The sequence below is a fragment of the Phalangium opilio genome, unplaced genomic scaffold (genome assembly GCF_054372755.1).
Source record: "Phalangium opilio isolate 3A_F unplaced genomic scaffold, DU_Popi_V2 ptg000009l_1, whole genome shotgun sequence".
NCBI classification, from domain to species: domain Eukaryota; kingdom Metazoa; phylum Arthropoda; class Arachnida; order Opiliones; family Phalangiidae; genus Phalangium; species Phalangium opilio.
The window spans coordinates 5,084,382-5,095,159 of record NW_028324146.1 but is presented as its reverse complement, the minus strand read 5'-3'; the positions used below and the strand labels follow the sequence as shown (position 1 = coordinate 5,095,159).

Here is a 10,778-nt window from a genome sequence, read left to right as displayed (position 1 = left end):
CGAAGAGAAGTATTATATACTTCTGATTTTACACTGCGTTTTAAATTTAGAACAAACTGAAAAGTACCTACATTTATACAGATTTTTAGAAAACTCGCACTAAATATCAATAAGTAAAATTCTTGTTTCCTTAAGCGAGGCTTGTTTCAAGCTATTAGAAATGAGGACTGACAAGGTGATGAGCAAGTTTCATGGAACAAACAATTATTTCTTAGTGTTTATACCATTGGCTCTACCTCACCAGGGGCCGCCTCAACTAATGTCCTGACGAGCGAGTTCAAAGTACGCCCCCATTAACGTAATTGACCGAATGTCATACTTACTGATCTTATATTATTTATGGTTGCACCTCAACTGCAACTCGATAAAGTTCCTGCAAAATCTCTTTTATCTTAAAGATTCAGTCACGCTGATTCCGAGAATATGTATATCTTGCCGGTTTGGTTTTGGTATTGTTATTGTATAATGAATTCATTATTAGAAAGTAAAGTCGATTTATAGCAGACGACATAATTTTCACAATATGTCTTTTGGTCAATTATCAATAATGTAACGTCACTTCTTGCCCTGAGCCGAGAATCTCGATTTTATAATGCTTCATATTCTCAAAGACTCCGATTGCTAAGCATAGGCCAAACCCAAAATAAATAGTTTCTCAAGCGCATTACCTCATGGGCTATTTCCAATATCCAGTTTGACCTCATGAAGCTATTCACCAAACTTTGACGTAGCTACCCTCAAAAACGGACCTTCCAGTGAGATTGAGGGTAGATTGTATTGCTTTTTAGCCAGATTCGGTTATGTAATAACCAAACTATCCCTTATATTACTGATATGTGTGTCCTGTGTATGAGTCTACGAGTGTTTGTTTGTTGGTGAACCATGGGTACACCAAAACAAGCTTGGCTAGAAACGGATTAAGGCAAGATCCAGTACCACATCATTCTAGCTCGTATTGTGAAAGAAAATACATTGGCTCTATCATATGAGGTTACAGGGGGCTATCCGGACTTCGGATATACGAAAAAAAGTTTGTCTTAGAAAAGATCCACTTCCAGATCTTTGAAGTGTTGTTAAAAATACAACATGGGCCGCTCTTCAAGGTATAATGTGGGGAACCGGGATCTTTTCCTTCAACTTGCGTTAATTGTTAAACACATTCCAAAAAGCAATTGCTTAAGTTTTGTAAACTACTATCCCTTTAAGGAAAGTAACTGGAAAGTAGTATTCCTTAACCCATATTCATGTATAAAATATTTACTTACCATTTTAATCGATCGATTGACGTCAAATCCGTCGATAATACAATAGATCTAAACAATTGTGTCTACGGTAGTTACTTTCCTTATTGTTTCAAGAATATAAAACTATCTCGTGAATTATTTCTATTTTCAATATAATCGTCTCTCTTATCGAGAAGGGTGGTTTGATTAGGTTCCTCTATCTTCTATAACTTATTTGAAACTTATTCTCCTAAAATAATATACCGGTATTTGAAACAATGACCGTAAAACACACTCAAACACAGCACGATAAACCTGGCACCCGTAGCGGAAAATAACTTACGCGTTTTACGACTGGCAGATATTACGTTCATAATGATTTAGAGAAAGTAGTTTTTTACATTTATCGAAATGATATCAGATAGCTTGGGTTAATGTAAAAAAAAAAAAAAAAAATAAGGACGATTCTTTGCCAATTAAAAAATTTATACCTATTTTTGTTATAGCATAAGTTAATTTATATCATATTTTCATAAGTTTAACACTGGTTAATATCAGTGGTACTTTAGTGTAATGTAATCAGACTCGGTAAGTAAGGCATATGGATAAGCTGTGTTAAATATCATAAGGTTGTGTTTATCTTGTGTCCTTGAACGGTGAAACGTGACGGATTCGACAAAGGCCTAATTACTAAATAGGGAGATGAATGGGGAAACTCTTGTTGATGCAAAGTTACGTCGCTTACGGTGTTTTCCAAGTCGAGTATAGTTTTGTCTGTGCTGACATCTGTAGGAAGAATAATAAATCAAAACAGGGGTTTTAAGCAATTTTAATTTTATTTTCAGTTTTCCCGCTTATTTATTTTCTTAATGTGGATTAAACAAAATTAAATGTAGTACGACTTTATATTTATATAAAGTTCTAAAAATAAATTAGTAATTTTAGTTTGAAAAATGATAGGAATATCTTCAATAAAGTTATGTGAGAATGTCAATTAGCATAACATGTTTTTTTTTGGTGTGTGTCTACGTCAGAGTGGACAGACGTCCTTGGAAATGTCGTGGTTTTTCACAGGGTTGTATACCTCAGCCAGGATGTGTTATTAAGGGTGTAATTAACTGTGACAAGTCAGGAAAGCAAATGAGGTTTACTTATGGTGACGGAAGGGCATTGCGGTAAAGTCACAACGGATGGAGACGTGTAACCTATAGGCTAAGAGTGCCACTTTGGTGAGTGATATTAATTTCAAATAATTGTGGAACTCTATATTAAATTTATTCCAATGCAATTTGATGTTATAGTTTAAACTGTTTTCATTTAGGTCAAATTTTGATGGGTATATCTTGAGAAAAGTTCGGATTTCCCCCGTTTCTTTTTTGTCTTTTGTTAAAAAATAAATTTCTTCGACGATCAAAAACCTTGTTCAAAATATTGCCTTTTATCTATCTGATGTCAGGACATTTTTTACTAAGAAAAAAATGGTTTTTTAATAAATTTTAAAAGGAGAACGTACTCGTACATTGGACCTTCAATTTTAAAAATTTATATGGTTTGAGTTTAAAAATAGGGCTGTGTCTGGATTGGGTAAAGATAGTTGCAATATAGCACGATTTAGGCTTACGGAAAAATACCTTAGTAGGGAAATAGTTCTTACAACCGAAAGGCTCTCAGGTTACATCACTATCTATAGCAGCTACATTATTTAAATTTTCTTGAACAAATAATTTAATTCGTGTTATGAAAATCTTGAAACTAAAATTAAGTTTCAACTATTTAAAAATGCCTTAAATTATACTTTATTGTTACCATAAGTTATATTCCATAAGTATGACACTAACTATAACATTTAAAAGAATAGGCAGTGTTACTTTATTCCAAAGAATATTGGCACATCTTTATTACAAGGCGTGCAATATCCGATACATAAACATTAAAAGCAATATATTTCACAATGAAATTTCATACTCTTATCAACAGGTAGGTGTCGTACAGTTACTATGACTCCAGATAAGAAGTGCAACCATGAATGTATTCACGTCTCACATGAATATAGCAAAACAGCAAAGATGGAAAAACATTGAAAACCGAAAGGGAATCTAGCAAACGTGCGAGATACGATGAAAGCGATTAGAGTTTTGTCTTATTTTACTTATTTGGATATGAACTGCACAGTATTAGGCAGTATTTAAAGGCCTACTGCCTAATTTTTTTAATAGGTTCTGTAGGTCTTATTCAGAGCCCCCAATTCGGAGATATACTTATTTTAAAAATCCAGGTTTATCTGTCTATTTGTAACGTTTTGACAGATAAATTACAAGAATTGTGAACATTTGAACCAGGGTTCAAAAAAACCCAGGTTTTATTGGTTTTTTTTATATTTAGTAGTTCCCTGAATTGTAATAATTGTCGTTCAAAGCCTCTGCTTAATAAAAAGAAAATCTTAAAATGTTTCATAAAAAATTATAATATTATTAAATAATATTTTTGTAGTTGAAACAATAAAAAGAAATAATTTTTTTGCTATTAAATTCATCAAATATTAAAGATTTCAGTGATGGGTTTACGGTGGGGTTTTTATGGTGAGTCAAACTCAATAAAAACCGTGAGTGTTTTGTATTCGAACCCTGCAAAGAAGGGTTTCTGACTGCAAATATTAATGACATATACCCAAATGCGAGCAGTAAAGGTCCTTGGTTTAAATAATTCACTTCTTTTTGTGCGCGACTATTAAAGAAGATATAAAGATGCGGAATAAATAGTCTGTACTTTCTAAGCATATCAAGTTGACACAACATTTTTTCAGGTAACTAGAGCCAGGTCTAGTGGGTGTCATGGTGGCACACACTTCAGGTGTAATCGAAATTTAACCACGATCAAATCGCCTCGTGTGATAAAGATCACATGTAATATCTTACAAGCTTACAAAACCAAACCAAGGTTCATGCAAAATATAAATAAATTCATTTAGAAGTGATAAAATTCCACAAATCCAGTACTGAATCTCTTTTAAAGATAAGGCAGGTATAGGTGACTTCATATTTTTAAAATGTCAGCCATCGTAACGCGATTTCGAGAGAACTGAATTCGGGATTCAATTTCCAGTTATTACGGCTGTATATTACTAGATTATTCGAGGAAGTTAAGGGAAGCGGATTAATCGGAAACTAGAATGATTTAAGCGCACGATGGTTCGAAGTACTATTATTATTTCCTGGCTGTTTCTGGGTATCAATCTCATTCTCCATTTCCGGGGACTCAAAGTGAAAGCCTTGGAATTTGGCTGCCCTAGCGACTACTGCGAAAAGTTTCAAAAATCATGCGAAGCTATTGATACCGAGTTCCCAACAGGGAGGATATTGAAAAACGCAACAACATGCGGTTGTTGCGACGCAATGTTGATCTCTTTGAGTAAGTTTCTACGCACTTACGTCACAAGTAAGGTTTTGTCCTGTTGATGAATTTGCCTTCTCTAACAACAGGCCTATTTTATGTTTTGCCTTTTCAACGCTAGGTGTCGTGTTTATACTTGCAAATTATATGTATAACTTTGAAAAATCTCAAATTTAAGAATACTAGAAAGTATGGCTTTGTATTTAATTGATCGATGTTAATCGGTTTTTTGTATTCCCACCTAGTAAAAAGTGCGATTGATTTTTGGAAATAAGTCATGGCAGAAATTTATAGATAGGAGCACTTAGGAATGTTCGTCTTGTTCATTACTAAGTGATACAATCCAGAAAATTCCTGGCCATATTTGTCACGTTTGAACGCTTTGACTCGAAGAACTCAGTGGCCAGTTTATAACTACAGTTTTTACATAACCCCAAAAAACGCAACTACAGTTAAGCAAGCGAAAGGCTAAAACCTGCTTGCTAAGTGAACACTGTTATTTTGTTACGAGCTTCAACATTACATATTCATATTCGTACAACCATAAGATCATAAGATATGTTCCATAAGTTTGTTACTGGTTTCTGAGAGCTTGTCATGAAGTGACGTAGGTGAAACCAGAAGTTAATGACTTCTTATCCTGGATAAGACGTCACGTCATTAACTTCTGGTGAAACGTCATAGATTATCGTAAAGTAACGCCTGGTGAGGTGCTGTCAAACGCTTAGTACAGACTAAATAGGAAGATGGACTGTAAAACCGAGTGTAGTCAATTCTGGCGTCGTTTTCGAACTATAGCTCTCAGTAAGTCTTTACAAAGTATAGGTAGTGTCGTACCTATGGAATATATGTTATAAAACTTATGGTACAACTAAAGCTTACTTCCCATTACAGATTGTGAAGGAAGTTTCTATTTACTTTTGGTATTAGTTTCGACATAATTATGCAACTTAAATGGTTTATGAGCCCAAAAATTAGTCATAGCCCACGCAAATCGAAGTAAAAGTAAAATAATACTCACAATACATATTAAGCTTATTAAAAAGTTTGAATCATGGACTATTACGTCAGTTTCATGTCAAGCGGATAACGGACAACAATATGAGTTACAGAGAGACTCTAAAACCCCTATACTTCCGATTATATGGTAACTTTTGATGAAAAGAAATTATTGTTCCGCATCAGAGTTTATTTTTTTTCTTTCTTTTTTTGAAAATTCACACATATTTTTCTCATTTGAGGCTTTGAATAGAGAAAGATGCATTTGAGCATATTTCTTAAGGATATAAAAATCATGATCATTGGAGTGTGATAAGCGAAGATGCGACCACCCTTTTCAAGGGGGAGAAATTGCTTTTATTATTTGTTTTAAACGAGTTCCGGTAAAATCATAAGCTTATAATAGGATATGTTCCATAAGTATGACACTTCCTATACTTCGTAATGATAGAGACAAGCGAGAATAGACTACACTTGGTTTTGCCGTCCATCTTCCTATTTAGTCTGTACTAAGCCTTTGACAACGCCTCACCAGGCGTGGCTGTACGAGAATCTATGAAGCGTCTCCTATGTTACTTCGTGACAAGCTCCAGTTTGTAACCAGTAACAAACTTATGGAACATATCTTATGAAATTATGGTAAAATTAAATGGCTTTTTTCTGTAAAATTGCGAAGTTGAGAATGTTTCGAAAACATTAACAACCACGTGATTTAAAGTGATCATTCACCATGCCTGTGTTCAGTAGAGCTCATAATGCAAGTATCGTTTCTTAGAAAAAAATTAGCTGGTGATCTGTATCGTCTGTGTTAGTTTTATTTTAATCTTGGAGAAGGGAAGCTTGTTACTGGAGTGGTGTAGTTGGGGGATATAATTGGTCGTTTAAAAATCCCAGCATGCATTTCAAGGTTGGGCATCATGTAGCCAGCCAACTCTTGGTGGAAATATTATACTAGCTTGCTCATGTGTTAATAGTAGTTTTTTTTTGGCTATAACTAGGTGGCACCTAAAAGCGGGTACCTTATGGTTTTTTCTATGGCCATGCATCGACAGAGCTCTAGAGAGTTAGCGCTATAGAGAGTTTCCACTCCAGCATAATTCTCCCTCCTCCAAGTTTTAATTAATCCCCGGTATTTCAAACTGGCAGTGATTGGCTATCCAAAAAACACCAGTGGTTTACCTACTACATTGCTTATTGATTTGCGTCTTGTCACTGTTACATAGTGACGTCAATAATCGGTGAACTCTAATAAACGCAGCCCAAACACAAACAGTGGGTTCTCTTTTGGCCGCCGGCTTTGTCAGAAAAGAACTTCTGAGGGTGGCAGAAGCCTTATAGCAAAATCATTGAATTTAGACGTTCGGTATAATGGCGCCATCGCTAGAAAGCTAAATAGGATTTAATTTTCTGCCAATTAACATTATACATAAGGACACAATTAAATGTGAAAAGCAATGTTTTGTTTGGAAATAAACTAAAATATAACATAACACAACAGCGTGATATTTATCGCATAACAGATGGCATTGTAATACTAGGGACTACATTTTTGATTTATTTTCCGCATTGTTTTTGACCGGGAGAATCGAACACAGTTTTCAAAGATTTAGGTAAAATATGTCCATAAATCCGTTGTGTTGACGCTATTACAAACTTTGCAAGCATATCTAAAATTTGTCAGTGGTTGACTTAAATAAAAGGATGGACAATTTTAGGAATTCGACTGAGAATGGTGCTGATTTGAAATTCTACCCTCTCTTTTCCACATAAATCACTTTGTGCCCGATGGAAAAGAAAGGCAGCTTTCCTAAGCTACTATAGCCAACCCCAGAGTGTGTTGCAGTATTAACCCAATCCCTTTTACTCGGATTGGAGTATACAAAGATTCAAAGTTAAGAAACAAAACTATACTTAGTCCACAGTTCCCAGTCTTTGACTGTACACACCGTATCAAATGAGAATCAAACGATTCTCCTCTAAACCCCTAGACACGTACCAACCAATCTGAGACGACCTTTTTTGGAGGTCAAAGGTGGTGATTCAAACTTTTATTTCTTGATACAGTACTAGAGCTAGCATCGGTCACTATATTGAGCCTCTTCACGCATGTTCGTTAAGAGGGGGTCGACACACTTCTGAGGGTAAAGGGGACGGGGTGGTTCTCGTATTACACGGCGCGAGCAAACTTCAACGAAGTATACATTTTGTTTTATCTATGAACTTTTGAGTATACTAACAAATAAGGCGTTTTAAATGCTCCGTTATGATAATAACCATGACTTCCAATTGTTTTACGATGAGTTGCATCATTAGAGCAAGGATTTACACAAAGTTGCCAAAATTATCTTATAAACCGAGTTAACCAATCGTTAACTTTTCAGAAAAAGGCGAAACTTGCGCCCTTACAGAAAACAAACCAATCCCTAGAGTGGAATGTGGAGATCGTTTGACGTGCCTAAACGATGTTCCAAAACCGACATGCCAAGATGGTAAGTCTTCCAAGTGTTTATATTTCTCTCTCAAACTGAATTCAGTTCATTTTAAGCTGATACTCAATGTATGAGGGATTTCAAAGCCTTTGAAAGAGACATTGGGAAGCAGGAATTGACCACGGGAAAACCAAAACCGAAATGCGATGAAATTGGATACTATGAACCAGTCCAATGCAAAGCTGGTTTAATGTAAATATTAAGACTACGTATAAAGACATTACAAAAACGGGCATCGGGTCTTATCTACCAGGGTCTACAGACCCTCGCAGCGGACCGTTGTAATTATTTGTGCAAAAAGTTTCATAGTACTCAAAAATCAATATGATTCAGGTCCGAGTAGAATGTTTCAGTAGCTCAGCTTGCCTTGCAGCTGTTCTGTTTATTGTGTTTCGTAACCGAACCAGAGTTCTCAACTTAGCGTCTTCCCTACGATAAATTTTGTTAAAAATCAGACACATCAGCTTATCAATTGTACAAACCTTTTAAGCTATGTGCTTGTAAATCCTTCTCCATTTCCCGATATCGTATACATTTCTGTCAAAGTCAGCACTCTGCTAAAACCAACAGTTGCTGATGTTAGGCCTAATTTTTATAGGTGCAAATGTGTCGACAAAGATGGTAAGAGAATATTCGGAGAAGCGCCGTACACCGAGGGCCAAAATATGAATTGTCGTAAGATTTCATTATATATAATAGTGTTCCGGTATTTTTGAAGTTGGGGGAGAATGAAATGGTCAAACAAAAAATTTTTTATCGATTTATATTGATATAATATAGAGATGTGAACTTACCGTAATTTTTAGAAAACTGTAATTTAACGGGTAAATTACCAATAAATTGCCGATTGAAATTTTGGGAAAACAAAAATTACAGTTCAGTAGGTTTCTAATTGGTCAATTGCATCTCCCATTTTTTCTTAAACTAGAGTTAGGCTTAGCTATAGTTCACTTTTGTAACTTTGAAAAATTATGTAAAATTAACGGAAAGCGTTAGATGTTGTGCCAAACGATTTTGATGTTATTTTATCGATATAAATCGATTGAAAAACTTGTCTGACCATTTAATTTTTTCTTTAACTAGAATATACTTCATAATTTAATATATCTCAATAGAATGTTCGAGAGATTTTGATCGATTCCTCAAAGTTGGCCTGATTGAACGAGACACTAATTACTTCCTTCGTTGCATGGCCAATGGGGATTACGATGGGCCACAATGCACTGACACTCACTGTTATTGCATCGGAAAAAATGGCGAGTTGCGAAGCCAGCAGGTACCCAGGTTGAACGGAACTGGTATCTTACCTTGTTGTAAGTAAAAAGCATATGGTACGTGGAACCAAATCGCGTAGAAGAGCGGAATACAAGAGGGACATGTTCAATAATATTTTAAAAGTGGGAAATCAATGTTGTAAAGAAGATGGGTGTTTCGCGTGATTTATAGACCATTTCGATTTAACTAATCTCGCTTTATAGCCCCTGTGCTGTAGGCTTTTTGTATCAAGAGAGCGAGTAGAGACGGCAATGGATCAACCCCATTGTATGTCCCAATACTGAGTTTTGTCTAACTCCTTTTTTACATCGAAATGGTCTATTATTTGTTTTGTATCTTAGTATTGCTTTATTTTACTCTCTTACTTAATTTTTGCATGGGGTGAAAAATACGTGGCAAACTTAATTCCTTTCCAGTGCACGTGATTGCATTAACGTTCTATAAATTCTAATAAAATACGAATTTTCCAGTCGATCCGAAAATACACTACAAAAACTTCACCACACAGTGTATAAAAGAGAGGGAAGAACTAATGAATCAAACCAAAGAATTTGAAAAACAGGGCAAAGTGGTCTTGGGAATTGACTGGCCAAAATGTGATCCGGACGGCTCGTACGCAGCCAAGCAATGTCAGGGCAACGAGTAAGTATCATTATAGAGCAATTCCATTTTTAAGTAAACAATGTTCTAGCTCTTGTTTTGCTGGCTTTACAGTCATGAAAAAGATTAACTCACATGATTTTCTACTCCATGAAATTAACTGTAATTGTTACAGATGCTACTGTGTTGATAAATTTGGCAAACGATATAAGTCAACTGGAGTTAAAAGATACAGCAAGGATGAACGTGAGATGTATTATTGTAGTAAGTAACTTTAACCCAAATCTCCGACAAAGTTTGACACTCAACGCTGCTATCACTGGTCTCGGATGCCAGACACAGGGTTATAGTTCATTACTGAAAGGTTGTTTCATTTTAGATTGCGTGCGTGAAAAGGATTTCCTGAAGGATATTCTCGCAACCTCCAACCAGTTTTCTCAATATAAATGTTACCCAAATGGAAATTATCTGCCTATACAATGCACGACGTCCTTCTGCTTTTGCGTTGACCCCGAGAATGGTTATCAAGAGGGCGAAACGAGACTCATCTCAGCGAGAACGGAACTAACAGCTTGCTATAAACCAGAGTACGAAGAACTGCTCGACATCAGATTTGATTAAGATCATACACTGTAAATGAACATTAAAAAAACTTTCGAAATGTGTCGCTCTGTTGTAGAGAAATTTCTAGATTTTTGTATGCAGATTTTTAGATCAAAACTGGAGTTTCGATTAATTTCGTGTGTACCGCAAGCTTTTATCTCTATGCATAAACTGACTGACCACTAACGAGCAGTCCAAA

The 10,778-nt window shown here is 35.5% G+C and overlaps 1 protein-coding gene across 1 annotated transcript; it reads left to right on the top strand.

The window, feature by feature from the left end:
* Positions 1 to 4,230: 4,230 nt before the first annotated feature.
* Positions 4,231 to 10,637, top strand: LOC149713508 (thyroglobulin-like). The gene is made up of 8 exons (XM_089848746.1): positions 4,231 to 4,631; positions 7,994 to 8,101; positions 8,158 to 8,293; positions 8,700 to 8,776; positions 9,217 to 9,414; positions 9,847 to 10,018; positions 10,152 to 10,240; positions 10,356 to 10,637. Exons 1-8 carry the CDS (start codon positions 4,409 to 4,411, stop codon positions 10,595 to 10,597), a joined length of 1,245 nt encoding a protein of 414 aa, XP_089704872.1. The 5' UTR covers positions 4,231 to 4,408; the 3' UTR covers positions 10,598 to 10,637.
* Positions 10,638 to 10,778: the final 141 nt, after the last annotated feature.